The sequence below is a fragment of the Coptis chinensis genome, chromosome 1, assembly GCF_015680905.1.
Source record: "Coptis chinensis isolate HL-2020 chromosome 1, ASM1568090v1, whole genome shotgun sequence".
NCBI classification, from domain to species: Eukaryota; Viridiplantae; Streptophyta; class Magnoliopsida; order Ranunculales; family Ranunculaceae; genus Coptis; species Coptis chinensis.
Genome location: NC_141456.1, coordinates 83,175,341 through 83,197,892, shown reverse-complemented (window position 1 = coordinate 83,197,892; position 22,552 = coordinate 83,175,341). Strand labels below are relative to the sequence as shown.

Here is a 22,552-nt window from a genome sequence, read left to right as displayed (position 1 = left end):
AAGAAGAACTAGAAGATGATATTTCTGAAGGTGAGCCAACAGATTACTTCCATGACCATGAGACTACAAGAGAAGTAGTACTCAAAGCCAAAACAAGAGCCCATAAAAGAGCAGCAGAAGAAGCGACTACTTCACCAGCTCCTATGACTACTTCGCCAGCTCCTATAACTTAGAAAAAGAGTAGAGGTAGACCCAAGGGGTCAAGGAACAAAACCAATCCTTTAGCATGATGACCAAGCTCTGTACTTGGAACATAAGAGGCCTTAATGACCTCAAAAAAGCTAAAGAAATAAACAAGTTCATCAGGGAGAATAAACTGTGTTTTTTGAGACTATTAGTAACCAAAGTAAAGGAAGTGAAGAGTGTGCAGATCAGTGGGTTATGCACATCAGGATGGGGGTTTATGAATAACTATGCAAGCAATCCTAATGGAAGGATATGGCTTCTATGGGATAACAGTTATATGAAAGTTACAAAGCTTAACGAAATTGCCCAGTTTTTGCACTGTCAGGTGACTTTTCACCAAAACTCTCTAAGTGCTCACATTACCTTAGTATATGCTAGCAACAGTCCACACGACCGACTATGCCTATGGATGGAGTTGAGAAATCTACATCAAAGCATTATTGGTCCATGGTTTGTATTAGGCGACTTTAATAATGTTCTACTATCTCATGAAAGAGTAGGAGAACCAGTGTTAGCAAGAGAAACAACTCCTTTTGCAGAATGTCTTGCAGACACGAGACTATACGATCTCAGAGCCTCAGGATGCTTCTTCACTTGGACCAACTACAGAGATGGTGTAAATAGGAAATGGTCCAAAATTGATCGAATCTTAGTGAACACCAACTGGTCTATCCTCTTCTCAAACTCTTCTGTTGAATTTCTCACTCAAGGCATCTCGGACCACTCTCCTATGCTCATCCACCTACTTCACCATGAGAGAGGGTGCTACCCTTTCAGATTTTCAAATTATTGGTCTCTCCATAAAGACTTCAAAGTAGTGGTACAGCAAGTCTGGGAAGTTGAAGTAGTGGGCTGCCCCCTCTTTGTTCTAGTATATAAGCTCAAGATTCTCAAATATAAATTAAGGGGTTGGGCTAGAGCATACTTATCAGATATCCATATCAGAACAGAAGTAGCAAGAGAAAACCTTGTTAGAATCCAAAAAGAAATGCAACGCAATCCACAAAACCCTCTCCTATGCAGTGAAGAAAAAATAGCAAGAGAAGAACTATGCAACTTCATAGAGATGGAATACATGGACTTGAAGCAAAGATATGATAATGATTGGCTTGATTATAGTGACAAGGGAAATGCCTTCTTTCACCATGCCATCAGAGAGAAGAAGAACAGAAACATCATTTGGTCTGTTCACAATCAAAATGGAACAAAAAAGGAGGGGCAAACTGAAGTGGCAGACACTTTCATCAAGTACTATAAAGATCTGATAGGCTCTTCCTCCCCTATCACCTGCCAAGAAGAACTGTTAGATGAACTCCCAATGCGTAGTGTGGTGGACAACCTTACAGCTGCAAAATTGATCGAGGAAGTCACATCATCAAACCAAGATTCATTACATGGCTATCTATGTGCTACACCACTCCATCCTTCTCAATCCTTCTTAATGGAACTCCACAGGGATACTTTGAAGGTAAAAGGGGATTGAGGCAAAGAGATCCACTGTCTCCTTATCTTTTTGTGCTTGTTATGGAAATCTTGGGAGGACTTCTTAAGCTAGGGCTCAGTAACAAGCATTTCTCACCTCACTCAAAGTGCAGCAGGCTAAAGATTACCCATCTTAGCTTTGCAGATGATGTTCTCCTCTTTTGTAAAGGGGAAACAAGGTCCATTTTGGCAATCAAGGAAGTATTAAAATCTTTCACTTCTCTCACTGGCCTACAAGTTAAACCATGAAGCCATCTATGCTCACAGGCAGCATGTTATAAGATGATAGTCAAGCCCTTGCTCATATTCTGGATGTCAGTCTTGTAACCCCACCAATAAAATACTTGGGGCTGCCTCTCTCCTCTTCAAGAATTGGTACCAAGGACTGCCTGCCTCTTCTTGAGATGATCACCAATAGAATGGCTAATTAGAAGAATAGATCACTAACCTATGCAGGAAGGTTACAGCTCATCCAATCTATTCTATCCTCTTTTCATATTTATTGGGCCAGAACTTTCATCCTCCCAGTTGGCATCCTAGATAAAGTTGCGAAGCTCAGTAATAGATTCCTATGGACTGGAGCTACTATGGAAAGGAAGATGCACAAGGCAAGCCATGAGACTCTTAGACTGAGCAAAGAGGAAGGTGGCTTGTCGATCATTGACCCAAGAGTATGGAACAAAGCTGCTTACTGCGGCTTGATTTTCAAAGTCGAAAGTAAAGAAGATACTCTGTGGACCAAATGGATCTGGGAATACCAAATCAAGAATAAAAATTTCTGGACCATGAAGATACCCAATGACAGCTCATGGGTTTGGAGGAATATTCTCAAGGCCAGAAAGAATGCCAGAAAATTCATCAAGCACTTGATTGTCAACGGTGAAGCAACAAAGATTTGGCATGACCCTTGGTTACAGGACCAGCCCCTTCTCTTAAATGTGCAAGCTCAAGCTTCCCTACATCTACCTGATGATGCTACAGTAAGTCACCTTATCACTAATGGGAGATGGAATGCACTAGTTCACAACTTACCTGATGGAGCCCTGAAGGAGAGCATTTTAAACACTGAAATCAGAACCAATCTCGATCAAGACTTAGTAGTGTGGACTAAAACCAGTTCTGACAAATTCACCACCAAGTCAGCATATGTAGCATTAAGGAGGATGAGGGAAAAAGTCAAATGGTACAAGTTAGTATGGGGAAAGCTAAACATACCAAAGCACTCCTTTGTCACATGGCAGTTATTTGCAGGTTGTCTCTCCACTCAAGATAGACTCATGCAAAGGAAAATTCTTAATCATTCAAAGTGCTACCTCTGCAATTCTGGCCCGGAAAACTATAAGCACTTATTCTTCAACTGCCCCTATTCAAAAGAGGTATGGTCATATATCAAGAAAGCACTAGGTTTCGGCCCCTCTGTCCAAGCATCCACAAGTGAATGGTATATGATCATGTGCATAATGAGAACCAACACAATTGCTAGCGACATTACCAGAGCCATGACTTGTGTAGCCATATATGGATTATGGAATGAGCGGAACAGTCGAAGATTCAAGCAGAAAGCGCACTCAGCTTTAGCAGTGGGAAATGATATCAGGAAGAGAATGTCACTCTATTTTCTAAGACAGATAAAGAAAGCTTATGATTCCCCAGAAACCAATCATATGCTTACTGCTCTAGGTATGCAAATACAAATCCAGCAATGCACTCCTATCATTTGCAAGTGGACCACCCCACCTGAAGGTACGATTAAGGTAAATGCAGATGGCTCAATTACACCAGAAGGTGAAGGGTATGGAGGTACCTTAAGAAATCGTGAAGGTATAGTAATCCTAATCTTTACAGGAACTGTAAAAAGTCAATATGTTATTGTGCAAGAATTGAAAGGTATCGAGTCTAGCCTGATGGCAGGGCATTTTATGAACTGTACAAAAATGATGGTGGAATCAAACTCCCTTAGAGCAGTCCAAATCATAAGCGAAAAGGAGTGTTGCCCATGGTACGCCCTTGACATCCTCAGCTCCATTAAGAATTTGATGGCTCAGTTTGACATTATCAAAATATCCCATGTCTTCAGAGAATTGAATAGGGCGGCAGACCTTCTAGCAAGATTGGGATCTAGGAAGGAACATCAAGTTCTATCAAATGTAACTAGTTCTCACTCTACTTTCTTTAGCACTCCACCTCTTATGAAAGATTTGAATATAATAGTAGAGGAAGATGCTAAAGGCACCTTGTATCAAAGAGTTAGATGAATGTATGAATGCAGGTTGGGGTCGGCCTAACCCCTAAATGTTTCAAAAAAAAATGCTCAAATTCACATTCTCTTTTGTAACCAATTTTCAACCATCTCATCACAAAGTTGTGTGGGTGTTGTCACACCCCAAATTTCCAAAAAATTAAAATAGGGAAGTATCCAATATATAATTATCTCAATCATCACCCTATTCCATCTTCTGAAAACCCAGAATGAAACGAAACCCTAATAACCCATTACCAAATACAATATAGAAAAATGAGATCAAATTAAAACCGAAAGAACAACTCTTCATTCACAAATAAAAAATTACTAATTAACTCTATTACATTTGTTTCAAATCAAAACTTTCCACTTCAAAAAACTTAAACCAATAAGGCTCCAAAAACGAATCCAAATCAAACGTCGTCATCCACTGCATTCTACCATCTTTTTTGTTAACTAAACCGATAGTTTACAAAAGCAAGAGAATCCGAAAAATGAAAGTTGACTGTCGGTGCCTTAAGTGATTATCTTCTTCCTCCGCTCTTTTCTTTTTTATTCTCCAACACTCTCAAGCAGTAGACTCTTTTTTTGTTTCTCTCTCTTTTTCTTTTGCACATCTCTTTTTTTTCTTTTGTATTTCCAAAACTCCCAATTACAAGGAAAGAAGTTTGGTGGTTATAACCCCCTATCCTTTTCTCTCCTCACGTTTTTCTCTTTCTATCTTTATCTCATCATTTTTTTTAAAGCCCACCAGCTAGCCCACTTTGTAAATAATATGCCCATGTCCAAATAAAGCTAATAAAACAAAATAAAATACATGCTATAAATATTTTTTTATTTATTTGAAAATTTGGGTTGTTATAGGTGTTGAAGAGGAGAGGATCAAGATAGAAATTAGTTTGCAATTTTGAAATTGCAATTATAAATTTATGTAAGAAATTCTTTCTATACAAACTCAATGAAATTTGTGTATATACTTTCTTCATGATTTTGGGTTTTAAGAAAATTGTGGAAAGTAACTAAGAAAGATGGGAAGAATTAAAACTCTCAATTTCTGAGTTTTTATCATAGGGTGAAAGAGAGATGGAGAGTGGAGAAGGATGGGCGGAGAAGAAGATGGATAGATCTGGATCTGGTTTGGTCAATTTTATTATCTTTTGATTTACCAATTTGTCCTTTGCAGACACTTTAATTACTAACATAACCACATTTTACTACAAATTCATATCCGGTGCCCAATTGATTTTTTTTGTTGTGTAGCGTGGTAGGATGGTCCTATCCCTAAAATGGGCAGGACGCTAGCAATCCTCATTACTAAAGTTGCATTAGGAAGTGTAACCTCCTTATTAAGATAGGGTCCTGTATTGGGCACTCATCAAATTGGAATGGGCACCCCAAAAAAAAAGAAATATTACAAATTTGTCATATTACAAGTTTGCCATCAAAGCCCAAGCCCAACAACCAATCCAACCGGTTTCCCCATAACGAACCCCTCGGGTCGCCTCACCACGTAGTTTGAGTATACACTGAAACGACCTCACCACGTAGTTTGAGTGTACACTCAACGACCTCACTGCGTAGTTTGAGTGTACACTCAAGTGGTCTACGCATGTCGTTTGAGACAAAACTTTTGGTTTTTTGCTAAACTACATGGTGGGGTCGTTTGGGGACTCTCTTGGGCAACATGGCGAGGTCGTTTGGGCACTCTCTTGGATGACATGGTGGGATCGTTTGGGGACTCTCTTGGGCGACATGGCTGGGTCGTTTGGGGACTCTCTTGGGCGACATGGCTAGGTCGTTTGAACTTAAAAAATTCGGTTTGTTTGTCACGATGTTCATTTTAAAAATCAACTTCCACTTAATCAACCCAAACTCAAACTCAAACTCAAAAATGACTTCATCAAGCTTGGGTAAACTCGAACTCAAGTTTAATCAACCCAATCTTCCACCCAAACTCCAAAAAAACATCAAGTTTGAAATCATCAAGTTTAATCAACCCAATCTTCCACCCAATCAAATTTAATCAACCTAATCAAGTTTAATCAACCCAACCAAGTTTGAGTATATACTTAAATGGGACACGACTCAAATTGGGTGAAGTCGCCCACTTCAATTCTCATTGTTGATCCACAACTCAACACTCGAAGTATGAACACAATAGAAAACTCGAAGTTTTTTTTTTTTTTTTGGTTTGGGGTGCAATCTCGCGAGAGAGATGATACCGGCTACAAAAGGTTTGAAAAAAAGGGTAGCCGGTATGAGTTGAGGTGGGGGGTGTATTGGGCTATTGTTGTTGGACTTAGTTGTCGGGCTTGGGCCGGAGGCTGGCCAATGCAATTTGACAAGTGCCCCATTAAATCACCTTAAGATATAAAGTTACATTAATGTAACCATTTCTCTTTATGGATATTGGACCTCATGGTGGGTAGCCATATTGGGCAGAGCCCATAGATTATAACACACCCCTACTAGCTAGTTTCTCTCTATATGTATATATGAGAAAATAAAATTCTATGTAAAACAAGAAGATAAGAAAACCATCGCCATTAGCAAGAGATTGTGATTTATTTACTAAGAAGTAGGCATGAGATTTTTTGTAGGTAATTCCTATGTATTTTTCCAGGCACCAGAAGGAACAATTTTCACGGGTAAATGAGGGCTATTTCCATGGTTAACTAGTGACATGTTTTCCCACTAAATGAAAATATATCTTTGCCTCAAAGATTGGATATTTTCCCTAACAATTGAAATTATATTTTCTCATGAAAACTTCATTAAGAATTTGTAAGAGAACGTATGTAGTTTCTTCAGTAAATTTAGTTACAAATAAAAAAAGAGTGGAAAATCATATATTTTTGCGTGAAAGATCAGATATTTACCTGACAATTGAAATTCAATTTTCTCATGATTCAATAAAAATTTCTATGAGAACATATGTAGTTTCTTCAGTAAATTTATTTCCAAGCACCAAAAGAAAGCGCCTAAATTGAATTTTCATAATTACCAGAAGTCTCAATCTAATCTATGGGCAAAGGGTACTCACAAAACGTGACATTTTTAATACATAGAAACAACCTCTCATATGCTAAAGCCATCTTGCGTGCTGTAAACATGGAAGCTGCATACTCTCTGCATGCTCTTCCCCTCCTTGCTAACCTTTCAGACCCTTCTTCAACCACTGCCTCTAGTGCCTCAAACAATGACTCGACGTTGGGAGAGAACATGTAGCCAAATTCATCATTGACAACTACGCTCCCTTTGATACTTGGGAACCTTGAGGCCAGTAACGGCTTCCCACTCATCATCGCTTCCATGAGGGTCAAGTCAAGTCCTTGAGGCCTCAATGTGGGATTCACAAAAATATCAATGGAGTTGTAAAATCCCTTTAATTCACTTGGTTGCATTGATCCTAGAACTATAACTCGCGATCCAAGATCCCTGTAACGTTGCTCCCATGGTCCAGATCCTGCGACAATCAAGTAAACACCAGAGTGCTTAGCTAATAACATAGAGAAGGCTTCATAAAGTATGGGATGGCCTTTGTCCTTCACTAGTCTCCCTGCAACCCCTAGTACTAAAGTTGCATTTTTTGGTACACCAAACTTTTTCTTAAACAGATCGCCTAATCTTATATCATGTGTGAAATCATCTTCATCAACCCCATTAAGAATGACATGGACTCTTTTTGTAGGAATTTGATAAACATCCCTAAGCATCTCCCCGCAGCTATCGCTAATAGCAACATGGTGAGCATAGTTCTTGAAGAACCTAATTTCTTTCAGAACTTTAGGTAGAACTCCTTGAATACTACTGTTAAAAGAAGGAGACATGGGTTCACCAGGCCTACGCGCCAAGTCTTGATAGATATCGGATTGAAGAGACTCTAACGCTATCCCATGCCAAGACACTGCTAAGTTTGACAGGTCGCGACCTAACCAATGAGGAAGTGCTACACTCTCTGAATGCACCACATCAAATGGATCGCGCTGGTTTTCTTGGTCGAAAAGAGACCATGCTAAATTGTATCTCCATTGGCCTGGTTGACCCTCATGGTAGTGAATTTGCGGTGAAACAATTGGACTTCCAGGAGGGAGATTAAGTTCATAAGATACAGTGTAACTAGTGCTAACCAGATCAGGAGGGGAAGTATACACATGAATTTGATGACCCCGACGTGCTAAAGCTGTATATAGTGTGAGAGCATGACGTTCCATGCCACCAGGGGTGGAACCTATAGGCCATTTTCTAGAGAAAACTGCAATTTTGAGAAAAACAGGTGGCGGTTGACTGTCGATAAATGGTAACCGATTCCAAGCAAATTGAGAGCTACGAAGATTCCCGGACCATGGACTAGTGAAGGTGGACGCGCAGGTAGAAGTGGAAGTGGAAGGGGTGTGAAGAAGGAGAAGAGCTGGAATTGTGAAGAGAAGAGTAAAGAAGAGAACCGTTTTAAAGTTTGTTAGTGAATAGAGAGAGGGCTTCTTGGGTTTGTTGTTGGAAGCCATTGGCGTATGGCGAGAGGAGATGTTTGTGCGTTGGGTTTGTGAGCTCTCAAAGTCAGAATCCCACAACAAAAAAAAACAATATAGGAAACAAAAGTGGAGATGGTAAACACGCACTGAAGCAAGTGCGTTGGAGTCTTGTTTTTTTCGATAAACACCACTCCAAGTGCGTTGGAGTCCATGTTTCTTCAGTGCGTTTATCACGCCACCTTTAGACTTTAGGAGTTTGCGTTAACTGGACAAAAGGTGTGGAATAGTGAGTAATCTGTATGGCAGGTAGAATTCCAGTTACATATTTAGGTGATGTAACATATAACTTGCACTTGGATGGTTTGCGAGTCAAAGAGTGAGTCAAAATATTTAAGTTCCGACTTTTGGGGGGGGCATTCTTTCTCTGTAGGTTGATTTGGAAGTTTTGCAGAACACAAGCATCAATAAGTCGATCGATTTCAATCTCGCTATCAACCGACAATCTCAAATAGAAAGGATGGTGGTCAACCTTACCTTGCACATGAAGGGGAGGGAGCTTTGCCGTTTTTGCAAGCACATTCACTTTGATTATTCTCTCATCAAAACCCAGCAACCTTATTACTTTGAGTAATGCGTACAGAAAATGTCAATCACTAGCTGACTTCTTTTTGCAAACACATGCAGGGGATTGTTTGGGAAGTAAGGGATGCATAAGGAGATGCTTTCATCTCGTTCTCAAACGCCCGACGAAAGTTTCTCGTGAGAAGTGATGAATATTCTCTGTTATTAGCAACGGGGACTCGTATTACAATAAAGACTAGAGATGAACCAATTGCAAATTTTATTTAATATTAACAACTTCGAGTTAGGCTGAACACAAGCTTTATTAAAATCAAATTTTAGCATATAAACAGGACCATTCATTTAGTCTTTCATCTAAGCGGCCTATGCTGTACAATACAGCCAGTTCATTCCTGTCTGAATACAGAAGATTTTGCTATAAAATCTACAGCCCTGTTACCTTCCCTGGAATTGCACACATTCTGCAATATCTGATTCTGGAAAGTTTGCTGACCTTTTCAAACTAAAGCCGGAGAAAGATCCTTTTTATTTTTTACCAACAATAAAGTCACCTTCAATCTTCTACATTGAGTAGGGGTGTCCAGCTCCTCTGATATATAAATACCAAGAAATTAATCAGTAGAATTTAACAGAGCCACCATAGCCAAGAATCCATCGAGTTTCCTTGGGGGTTGCATACCCAGCATAGACTACCCCCGTCCATCAGTCTACAAGAAGCTCAATAGCTCATTAAACACTTATTGGGGAAAGCACAAAATAAAACAACAATAATAATAAAAATTGCTCATTAAACATGATATAGGAACATTTAGTTTGCTAAGAGAAAATAGATGTTTTCTAAGAGATTATGTGTTCTAATAAACTTTGGACATCTTTCTCTCCTAATAGATTGACCAGATAAGCTTCACGCTTAATAATTAATAAAACTCATGAGATTTCACAGCACGCCTGTTTTCGTTGTTATGTACAAAGATTCATCTGCATAAAACACACATGCAAAAGGGGAGAGAACATACCTCTCGGAGAGATATAGGCCTAAGCATGCCAACTCCACCAGCTTTGAAATACTCTGTTCACCGCACTTCATCAGTACAGAATATTAAAGGTAATAAGGACCAGCCTGGCGAACTCCACATTTGGAAGAACAAGAAAGACCCAATAGTTATAGAGTAACACAATGTGTTGCACTTAGTTAATGACACAAGCCAATTTGCCACATGAAGAGCAACTTGGTGAACTTGTTTGAGTCTATGTTACATGGACATGCCATATTTTGAAAAAAATCCGTGTTGGATACATATCCACGTGTCCGTGTCGGAGACACACACACAAAACACACACACACACACACACACACACACACATATATATATATATATATCTGTGTTGGATACGTATCCACGTGTCCGTGTCGGAACACACACACACACACACACACACACACATATATATATATATATATATATATATATATATATATATATATATATATATATATATATATATATATATATATATATATATATATATATATTATTTATTATTTATTATTTTATTGGTAAGCCTGTTTTAAATGAGATCAATAACTCTCATATTGTCGGACACATATTGTATGTGATTTACCTCAATTTTTTATATTTCGCCATCCTCCACCACCTCCATCCTTGCAAACTACTAGAGATGCCGCTATCATCCTCCTTTCTTTATCTCTATCTCCTCCATTTCTATTTCTTCCTATTTCTCTTTCTTTTCTTCTTATTTTAAACTCTTAGTTTTTTATGCTTGCTGACAACGAAGACACAACTGCTTCATCCGCACAGACCTTACTCCTTTAGACATGTAGTTGTTCATCATTAAAACAAGTCGAACAGATAAAGAGGAAGTAAAAGTACCAAAAAATTAGCCGTTGGAGAAGATCAACAATCATTTTCCAGCCAATTGGATCCAAAGAACAAATAGAATTCCACACAACACAATACTAAAAGAAATAATCTGCAAAAGAAGGACCTTGTGGAGCATGAACAATCATTTGCTTGCCTGTTGGATCTAAGCAATCGTTTGCATCTCAAGGGATGTTAATTTGTTAAGAGGTAAACTTATGAAAATTTTACTGGCGGAAGCAATAGGTAAAGACGACACCAATATTTATAGGTCAACCACTCATACAGTATTTCATAAATCAGCGCCCGCATGGATTGCGGACATAAAAAACAGAGTGGCTGTGGGTGCTAGTCTTGTAAATAGGGCTGCCAAATGTATGACGTTTCATAGCCAAGTATGAAGGATCTATGAATATAGTTTTTTTTATTAATAACACCCGCATGGATTGCGGACATATAAAACAGAGGACGGGAAAGAAGTCTTGATTTGCATACAGACAAATAGGGTTTCAGAATTGCCAGGTGGTGCAGACACAACTTAGGGATAGAGGGATAGGAGGGTTCGCTTACCTGAGGTTGTGGATCCAGGGAGGAGGTACTGGACTACTGGTTCCTTGAGCTGAAAGTTGGTGGTTTTGATTGAAGGATAAGCTGCTTCATGTTATCCACCATTTTCGACAGATTAACGAACTTTTAATTTACTGCAATTATTCAATTTTCTTCTTGGTAGATTGACCTCTCTTTTCAACCATCTTCATCTCTCAAAACTTCAATTCTAAGCTTCGTAGTTGCTCCCGATTTGATGAAAAAAATCACTGTAGAATCAATAAGTAAAGATGAACACCAATATTTAAGAGGAAAATCCTCACACCTTACTGAATTAAATCAACACAACTGAATTTTTTGTGTGGACAAAGCCTTTATGTATAATGAAACTGACTTCCTAGCAATGAATCCTATGTTCTAAATTGAAGAGAAGTTTCTAAAATCCAAAATCTACAAAAAATAGTAAATATGAAATTTTACTAATATATATCAAGTCTGCGGTTTACAGTAAATAACAAGCCTTTATATGCCACACTACATCACAAACCATTTTAGGATGCATTAGGATAAAGAAATATGTTCAGGTCACCACCTAGAATCGATAATACTTTCATTCCAATTGGTAGGTTCAACAACTTGAAAGAAAGACAACACATGTTCTTCTAGCAGCTGATCTCCCTCTACTGTTCTCGGCTTGCACCTTTATCCTTCTGCCAGTTCCTCCATCCACGGTACTACTTGTTACTGTTTTAGAAAACATTTTTTGAAGACCATTAGGTGAATAAATATTGTGGATCACAACTATTCAAATAGAGTCGTTAGACTTCCGGAAGATGAAATTCTAGTTACATGAGCAAGGCCATAGTACAAATCTTTCTTCAGAGTAAAATCCCTTTGGTTATTTATCATAGCTTTTTATTTTTCAATACAACTATCATGTTTTAGTTTCCTTTTAGAGTCAAATATAACCTATAGATTCCCCAAGAGATAGATTAACTACCTACCCTGAATGATTGTGTAAATCAAGAGTCTAGTTTATAGTAGTTGCATCCTTCCAAAAAGACACTTCTAATAAACATGCAACTTCATTATAGGGTAATGGATCTTCCTCAAGAAACATGTAAACGTCATCACCTTGAATGGAGGATTTACGCATTGATATTCTTCCAAATTTCTTGTTCAAAAATTATGGGATTCTCTTATTTTAGTTCATTAATGAACATTCAACCACTTAATGCCAATTTCAAAGAAACCACAATCTCAAATAAATTAGCATATAATACATTCAATAATAGTGTCATATATACAAGATTGTTATCACTCTTGACAACAAAAATATATATATACATCACTATTACGATTTTCACCAGTGAGCATCTAATAAATACCACCCCCCAATATTGTGATCCACATGTTGAAGTATTTCAGAATAGGTGCAAGACCTTTCAATATTTCCATAACTGTCTTCGCTATTTGTGAGGTGTACTATGGAAAAATAGTGTTATGCAGATCGATCACAACCCCCACAGTTCAATGGTTCCCTGACCTAATCAAACTTAAATGCAACAAACATTATACAACAAGCACTAAAAGAAGCTACAAAAATATGCACAATTACGATAAAAACCCCAAATCACTCAAGTCTAGGAGTATTGATCATAATAAACACAAGAATGGCATTTTCATACTATCTAAATGAAAGGAATACCACATATGATTCTAACAAATTTTAGGGACTTAAAGAACTCTAAAACTGAACCAACCCAAGACAAACTAGGCGTAAAGACATACACCATTGGAAAGCGAGTTAGTCGTCCAATGCAAAAAGCATAATGCAAAACCAATCTTCGAGCAAAATGTAATAGTTGTTTCTGTAACATGTGTCCACGCAGTCTGATTTTCGAACTTGGCCGTTTTACATTATTGAAATCACATATTTGACTCCCACAAGTGTAGGAAAAGGCTATACAAACATTTAAGATTTGATAAACCATAAAAACATGTCAATTATTCAATCTTTAAATGGGTTGCCTAGCAAAAAGAAATCGTTACCAAGATTTCAAACACTACAATTCAGTATAATAAATAATAACTCGAAAGGGAAAAGTTACCTGTTTAATCGCTATCTATAACCACTACTCTTTGTTTTCACCATCTTCTCCTAAGATTGTTTGGAAATAATTAAAGTAGAAACAAAAGAATAAAATAATGGATCATGAACATAAATTTTACAAAACTTGTCAAGACGTGAAATCAATATACTTAAGAGAAATCACTACAACATTATCCGTATCCTGTGTTAAACCAACAAATTTACGCTTAGGACATTCGATGTGAGCATGTCCTGTTTCTTTACAGTTTAGCTTATGACAGGACCCATTCAAGGGGATTAAATGAAAAAGCAACATGAGTGGCAGTAGCAGAAGGAGAGGAGCCTTTTTTCAGCTTTGAGATCATATTAATTGGCATCGGACATACCATAAATATCTTTGAAAGCTAGTTCCTCTCAAACTTGTTTTCGTAAACCGTTCAAATAATTCCCAATTTTGCTGGTTTTTTTTACGCAAAAAGTGTTAGCAAACGAACGAGGTGTCAAGCCATACACCACTGGAAAGCCCTACGAGCTAGCTATCCAATGGAAAAAGTGGATTGCAAAACCAATCTTCGAGCAGAAAGTTGTAGCCGTTTCCGTAGGCATGTGTCCAAGCAGTCCCAATTTCGAACTTGGACATTTTTCATGATTGAAATCAGATATTTGACTCCCCCACAAGTGAAACAAACAAGGTATCAAGCCATACACCACTGGAAAGCCTTATAAGCTAGCTATCCAATGGAAAAAGTGGATTGCAAAACCAATCTTCAAGCTGAAAGTTGTAGCCGTTTCCATAGGCGTGTGTCCACGCAGTCCCAATTTCGAACTTGGACGTTTTTCATGATTGAAATCAGATATTTGACTCCCCCACAAGTGAAGTGTACGGAAAAACTATACAAAAATCTAGGGTTTGATAAACCAATCCTTTAATGGTTTTCCTAGCAAAAAGAAATCATTAGCAAGATTTCAAACACTATAATTCAGTATAACAAATAATAACTGAAAAGAGAAAACTAAAATTGTTGGAAATAATTAAAGTATGAACAAAAAATAGAATAAAGGAACACGAACAGAAATTTTATAGAACTTGTCAAGGCATGAAATCACTGTACTCAAAAGAAGATTCGGCACCTTCACGGTGCAAAAGGCTGCATTGGCGTCTTCCCTCACAAGATTCAATGACAAAATAGTAGAATAAAGTACACTCGGACAAAACACACAAAAGTCATTATTTATAGCGCAAAGTTGGTTTCAAAGATATAACTAGCCAATGTAGGACTAAACCAAACACAAGTATTTTAAAATATAAAGTATTAAATTACTATGACTCACAACACAATCTCTATCAGTAGGCTCATAACAGACATCAGAAAAGGAATCCATTAATTGTTGTAACACGTGGAATAGTAGATGACATGAAAGAAGTGATCAAATATAACAACCAACATAACAAAGTCACATACAACTGCTTAAAAACCAGACTTCACTTGTGGGCGTGGACTAGAAAGTGGGCTTAGTGGAGCCAATAGTGTGAAAACAATCTTCTCACCATTAAAAGTGGATGTACAAAGTATTCTCTCTCCCATTGAGAAGTGCAATGAGATCATACCGCCAAGATCAACCAAAATAGCACGTGACAAGCATCCATGGGGCTACTGAACAATGTTGTCAAGTTCAGGATGTGGTTCCTCCTTGAGTTTCCACTATACCTTTAGAGACAAGATTATCACCAAAACCACTCTCAATGACAATATTACACAACTTGCAATTCCATGTGCAGAAATATTATGGCAGGATAGCACTATCATATACGTAATATGCAAAAGATATATATGCGTCTTCCTAAGGACCAATCTAAATATGCACAAACTCAAGGATGAACAACATCTTAAACATGACAACATCTTTCGGTTGGTTCCACTGCAAAGGTTACTCGCCGAGGTTCCCTTCTCTATTGGTCCAATGTACAAGGATGAAGTCCGGTGTTTAGCAGCCCCATGGATGGTTTCCACTTGCTATTTGGTCGACCTTGGCAGTATGATCTCATTGCACTTCATAATGAGCCAGAGAATATTTTATACATCCACTTTAAATGGTGAGAAGATTGTTTTCACACCATTAGCTCCACTAAGCCCACCTTCCAGTCCAAACCCACCAGTGAAACACAGGTTTCTAGCAGCAACATGTGACTTTGGTATGTTTGTTGCTACCTTTGAATCACTTTTTTTTCGTGTCATACTATTCCACCTGTATCACTGTTGGATCCTTTTCTGATGTCTGAGCCTACTCATAGAGGTTGTGTCGTAAGTCCTAGTAATTCATGACTTCGTATTTCAAGATAATTGTGTTTGGCTTTGGTCAAGCATTGCACCCAATATAATGACTTTTGTGTGTTTTGTCCCCTTTCGAGGAATGAACTCTTGGTAGGAGACCTTGAGCCTTCTATACAAAGGGTTTTTGTCCATAGCCTAAGAACACCTTTTCTGAGAGATTGAAACTCTAGTTTTACATCTTCTAACACTCTTGCAAACCTTTTTTTTCTCTTTCCTTCCTATACCAAAGAGAATTATATAAAGTTGTTCTAGATAGTTGAATATTGGAGTGCACTTTGTTCTACTATTTTGTTGTTGAATACTGTGAAGGAAGACGCCAACGCAGCCTTTTGCACAATAACTTCACGCCTCGACAAGTTTTATAAAATTTATGTTCGTGTTCCTTTATTCTATTTTTTGTTCCTACTTCAATTATTTCCAACAATATTAGGAGAAGATCTTGTCAGCAAATAGTAGTGGTTAGAGATGCCATATAATAAGATAAATTTTCTCTTTTGAGTTATTATTTGTTATTATGAATTATAGTGTTTGAAATCTTGCTAACAATTTTTTTTTGCTAGGAAAACAATTTAAAGATTGGTTTATCAAACCATAGATTTTTGTATAGTTTTTCTCTACACTTCACTTGTGAGAGTCAACTATCTGATTTCAATCATGAAAAACGTCCAAGTTCGAAATTCAGACTGCGTTGATACATGCTACGGAAACGACTACAACTTTCCACTTGAAGATTGGCTTTGCAATCTGCTTTTTTCATTAGATAGCTAGCTCATAGGGCTTTCCAGTGGTATGGCTTGACACCTCGTTCGTTTGCTAACACTTTTTGCGCCAGCAAAAACCAGCAAAGTTGGGAGTTGTTAGAATAGTTTACAAAAACAAGTTTGAGAAGAACTAGCTTACAAAGAAATTTATGGTGTGTCTGATTCCAATTAATATGCTCTCAGAGCTGAAAAAAGGCTCCTCTTCTTCAAATCGAATGTAAAGAAACAGGACATGCTCACATCGAATGTCCTAAGTGTGTTGGTTTAACACAGGATGAGATGATGGTTAAATCAATTATTTGAACCAGCATTTCTTGATTGTGAAATAGAGGACATGCACCCACACTACACTATTATATGGGTGTTTTTATGGCGGTCCACTTTTTGGCCGATTCGTGAGCTGTGTCATGTGAATGCTCTACAAAACCTGCCTAAGTACCCATAAGAGCTGACCCAATTTCACATTCATATAGGAGGATTTCCATCAAGTGTGCACTACAGCTTAAAGCACACCACCTCATATAAAATGGGCTATATAATCCATTAAGAGCAACACTCATCCTTACTGCAGTTCTAGTTATACATATATATCTAAAGTATACAAAACTGTTATATCACCATAAGATTTTTCGTACACATTTCACATTACATGGCAAGTTGTGTATAACAATTGCTATTTTATAGTAACTCACACATGGACATATGCTAATTATAGTCGTGTTTACTATTTTTAGTAATTCCTAGTTTTAGTTGGTTTAATTGTTTTTAGAAATCCTATTAGTTTTAGGAGGTTCTTTTAAGTATTCCTTATTGGCATAGGACTATTGTTAGTTGTCAATTAATGTTAGTTTCGTATTTGGATTTAGAAACCATAGGTTGTTATAAATAGGGCCTTAAGCCATAGAGTTCTTTAGTGTTTATGTGAGTTACAAACTTGAGTGTTTGAGGGTTAAATCCCATGGGTTGAATTCATGTTTATCCTTTTATTGATGATTCTAGGGTTGATTTTTATTTAATTTTGTTTGTTTAGTGTTTTCTTTAAATTCAAGTTTAGTCTTTTATTTAAATAATTTTGATGAAACTTACTCGTGAAAGCAGGAAGTAAGGTGAACCAATGATTTATATATTTATATGAAAAACTAAACTTGAATTTAAAGAAAACACAAAACAAACAAAATTAAATAAAACTCAATTGAAAATAAAATCAACCCTAGAATCATCAATAAAAGGATAAACATGAATTCAACCCATGGGATTTATAAGGAATACTTAGAAGAACCTCCTAAACTAATAAGATTTATAAAAACAATTAAACCAAATAAAACCAGGAATTACTAAAAATAGTAAACATGAATTACTATAAATAGCATGTATGTGAGTTACTATAAATAGCAACTGCTATTTACATCATTATCGATATCACATTATATAGAACAAATTTGTGGACAGGCAACTGTTTGCTGTCCACAAAACATCAAGTGTTGATTGGTGGTTTTGCTGCCCGAAAAATTTGTTTTTCTGCCCAAAAATTGATTGGACCAATAAAAAGTTGATGTTTGTGGAGAAGCCTGTCCACAAATTCATTCTCCACATTATATCACGAAGCAGATTAGGTTCCAAGCGAATTGAAATTTTTTGTCAATACCACATTATATTGTGTTGCATTGTAGGCTATGCATGAAACTCCCTATTCCATTCCCGTCTACACGAAACCTGCAATATATTTTACCTCCGTTGATCTGTTTTTCTTGTTAGAAACTAGACTTCCAGAGCTTTTCAATGACATATACCACGACTTCTAACTCCAAAATATGTTGTTCTGTAGAAATTTCTAAAGATGAGGAATATGTTTTCTTTTTCTGTGTGGTGGTGATGGTGGTTTAATGAAAACAATGGTGGTGGGCAAGGATCGTTGGTGGTAGGATGATGGGGGTGGAAGTTGAAAAACTGTGATAATAGAAAAATCAAACTTGAGGATATGGAGGTTGCACTATGGTTGGTGCGTTGGAATTAAGAAAAATTTCTACATTTGTCTTTTTGTTGTGATCTTCAATGCAGAAAGATAGTATTAACACTATGGTTGGTGAGATACAAATCTTTCAATAAAAAACTTCAATTCAAAGATACTCTGGAAAAAAAAATCCCCAGTATTTACGTCCTGTGAACGTTTTTCAACTAGGAACTGCATATCAACCCTAAAACGTTGTTTGAATCTTATACCAATTGACGTAGCGGAAGCGATATAAAAAGTTCATTAGCACATTGAAGAGATAAATTGAAACATAAGTTTGTTGATAATATTGGCATCAGATTCTGACGGTGTTCTAGGGTTGATATCTAGTTTCGAAGTTGAAGAACGTTCTCAGGACCTAAATACTGGTTTTCTTCTGTCCAGAGTATCTTTGAATTGAAGATTTTTATTGACGGATTCATGTCTCATCAACCATAGTGTCGATACTATCTTTTCTCAATGAAAATCACAACAAGAAGACAAAGGTAAGAGTTTTATCAATTCCAACGCACCAACCATAGTACAACCTTCATATCTTCAAATTTGATTTTCTATCATCTTCGTTTTTCATCTTCCACCCCATCACCAACGATCCTTACCCACCACCGTTGTTTTCATTAAACCACCACCAAACAAGCAAGTCAAGTCAAGAAATTTCCATCATCTTTAGAAATTTCTACAGAACAACATACTTGGAGTTAGAAGTCGTGTTATATACCATTGGAAAGATCTGGAAGTCTAATTTCCAAAAAAAAAACGGATCAATGTTTGAAGTTCTGAGGTAAAAGATATTGCACTTTTCATGTAGTGCATCAATTTTTGACGGAAATTGACTATGAATATGGAGTTTCAAGCGTTTTCTACTTCTTCGTCACCTACAATACAAGATACTATGTGGTATCGACAACAAATCTCTACTCACTTGGAACCTAATCCGCTTCATGACAAGTATAGATGGATATCAAATTGGGATGCAGGTTTCAACGACAAGATTGAATATCGTCCAGTTGTTCATTTGGATACAATTTCATGTAGATTATTGGCTTGAAAAAGTTGAAGATGTCTTTTGGTGCAAAGGCACTTTGAAACAAGACAAAATTCATTGGGCAACTAGAAACCTTAGAGGCAAAGCAAAATTTATATGGATTGAATTGCTACAAAGAAGACAATATTAAGGTGAACCACTACTTTTTTTTCTTTTCGTTCTATGAAATATGTTTTACGTCTTCTATATCTGCCCCATGTTACTAAATTTGATATATCTCCAAAATATTGCAACTACAATTCAATGCCTCAACTTCACCCTTGTGCCCCTCGGTACCCTTCACCCACTCAATACTCTTAGACCACCACTCAATACCCTAGTGTACTTAAGCCTTCCCCGCCACTTCCCAAAACCCTTCCACCATCATTACCTCCACAACAAAATTTATTCCCAACACCCATACTACCTACACCACAACCAATACCAACACCCATACTACCTACACTCCTACCTAAAATATGCAACCCAAAACCTCAACCCATTCGTCCAAATCCTCCACCAACCCCAAACACTCGACCAATCCACAACTTACAAGATGTAAATCGAGAAGTTACAATTGATCCAACTCTAAATCAAATTGTGGAGAAAGAACAAATTATAAGTATTTCTTTCGGGGAGGAGAAAAATTTTTCAAGAGAACAAGAACCTTAACTACATGTGATAGTGTCAGTTGTTGATCAAGAAATTGTCAAAGTTTGTAATGAAGAGCAAGATCTCGAGGACGGGTTATTTAAAGAGGTGGAGAATATGGTTGTACAATCTTATCTACGAAAACATCAATTTGAAGATCCATATTCTGATTTTTGTGAAAATTTGGTTGATGATCGTGTTTGTCTCAAGAGTTTTCTGTCGAATGCAAATAAAATATTTGGTTCGAGAAGAATGAAGCTTCAAAACTACATGCATTTCGAAGTTTTAAAAGACCAATGAAAAAACAAAAGAAAAGGAGTCGTAAGAAAAGTTGGAAGATTCATGTGATCGTGTCTCTCACATCTTCCAACACTGAAGCCTTCATCATTCCTATGCATAACTCGAGGGCGAGTTATTCTAAAGAAGGGGAGACTAATGTAGAACATGGAATCTATAGTTATTGTCTATTTGTTTTTAGTATATCCAAATTCACTAAAAACAAGCAAATTTCGTTTTTATTCTTTAAACCTAATTTAGAAGTGTCTAAAAGTCTAGTTTATGAGTTCTAGTAGTCTTAGAAGGTTACTATTAATGTATATATAGATTAGGAAAATGTTTCATTCTTAGTGTTTTAGTATGTTTTTAAGATGATTTGATAGAGTTCTCTACATAACGAGTTTAGAGGACGAAAATTGTAATCAAGTCTTCAACATTATCAATAAACTCATGTATCAAATATCGTCTCCATGTTCTTAATGAACTTTTTATATTATATCCTACGTCAGTTCCAACTCCAAACCCCTGTGTCAATAAATGGACGTCTTTAACCAGGCAAAAACTCTACGCTATGTCTCCAACAAATCTTCAAGCACCAGTAGCACCAGGTGTCTAGGTCATGGCCCCAGCATTAGCAGCAACACTCCAGAGCAGGTTGTTTTGCATCCTCTTTTATTTTCTTATTTTCTTCTCATCCGCCCCGTTCTTCTTCCTTCTTCATTTCTTCACTCCAGGTCTAGTCTTACATGGATAACTGGTCTAAAGGTGTGGTTGACCTGGTCCAAGGCGCCACACATTTTAGATAGGAATTAGCACCTTGCCACACCCATGTCCAGTGGCGGAGCCATGTAGAGGCCAGGTAGGGTGTAGGCCCCCCCCTGAACTTGGGACAAAAACTAAATTAGTAGTACTTGTTTAGGCCCACCTAATACTTAAAAAGTAAAAAACTACTATTCAGGCCCACCTAAGCACTAGGAGGAGGGTTGGTTTGCCCAGGTGACTCTATTTCTGTATTCGATGCTGTCATTTCTCGTTGACACCAGGAAATAGTGGACTAAGGCTTGCTTTCCCCAGTATTTTTACAAAGTAAAACAAAGGCCATCATGCTCTAAAAGAATTTCTGGAGTGAGCATAACCCAAAATTGAACCGAAGAGAGGCAAAGTAAGAAGCATCGCCTGTAGAAGTCTGTAGTGAAGGTCATTTGGTCACTACCTCAAATGGGTTCCTCCAAGCACTTTACACTAGGCCCCTCCCCTGGAAGAACTTCCTGGCTCCACCACTGCCTACGTCTTTGACAATTTAGGTGCTCACTACGGGACAGAGGTGTGCACCCACTACGCCACTAGTAGTACATATGTGAGTAATTTGGACAAAAATAACAACTTAACACATGAGTTTTAAAAGAAAATCTTGGCTAGACCAAAATTTCAGCAATGAGGACACTCTCAAAGACATTAACATAAAAAAATCAATAATAAAATCTCTTAAGAAAATATACATATGTTTACATACCTTATCAGCAGGCTCTGCAGTTCATGCATAATATTGCTCCCTTGCTCTTGCTCGATAGATTTCCACTCCTCTTTAAGTATATGCAATTGGAACATTAGCATATCTGTTTGTCCATAAGTATCCAAAAAGTTTCTTCAGTGGAATAGAAAATCTCTATAGTTTGTTCGACGAAGCAACTTGATCTGTTGGAAGTTAAACCTTTATTATCGTAATGAATGTGCATAGATAGAAATTGAATGGGTCTTCAAGAATACGTAATATTGAGTTCTAATTTACTGGAAATCAAAACACACATGATTACAGCAAATTGATTACGTAACTTCACAACTTCTTCTCTCATCAAAAGAATTGGGTCGAGTAGTGGTGTGTATTTATTTTATAGACACACGAGGGAGACGAATGCGAATTGGCAGAAAAAGGAAACAACTAACCAAAAGTAGATATTAAGCAAAAATATAAGTTAAATTACCCATTTACCCTGGGTATTTTAACGGAAACATA

The 22,552-nt window shown here is 37.2% G+C and overlaps 2 protein-coding genes and 1 long non-coding RNA gene across 3 annotated transcripts; 1 reads left to right on the top strand and 2 right to left on the bottom strand.

The window, feature by feature from the left end:
* Positions 1 to 229: 229 nt before the first annotated feature.
* LOC147525494 (uncharacterized) lies at positions 230 to 1,669 on the top strand. Its single transcript, XM_086579538.1, has one exon. It carries the CDS (start codon positions 230 to 232, stop codon positions 1,667 to 1,669), a length of 1,440 nt encoding a protein of 479 aa, XP_086435664.1.
* A 5,115-nt stretch (positions 1,670 to 6,784) lies between these two features.
* LOC147525493 (UDP-Glycosyltransferase superfamily protein) lies at positions 6,785 to 8,475 on the bottom strand. Its single transcript, XM_086607616.1, has one exon. It carries the CDS (start codon positions 8,413 to 8,415, stop codon positions 6,928 to 6,930), a length of 1,488 nt encoding a protein of 495 aa, XP_086463742.1. The 5' UTR covers positions 8,416 to 8,475; the 3' UTR covers positions 6,785 to 6,927.
* Positions 8,476 to 9,206: 731 nt separating this feature from the next.
* LOC147525492 (uncharacterized) lies at positions 9,207 to 22,480 on the bottom strand. Its single transcript, XR_015221804.1, has 6 exons — positions 22,345 to 22,480; positions 22,052 to 22,233; positions 13,502 to 13,551; positions 11,415 to 11,659; positions 9,981 to 10,033; positions 9,207 to 9,671 (listed from the first exon to the last, which is right to left on the bottom strand). It is a non-coding gene; the product is annotated as an uncharacterized LOC147525492 (long non-coding RNA).
* Between the last annotated feature and the right edge of the window lie 72 nt (positions 22,481 to 22,552).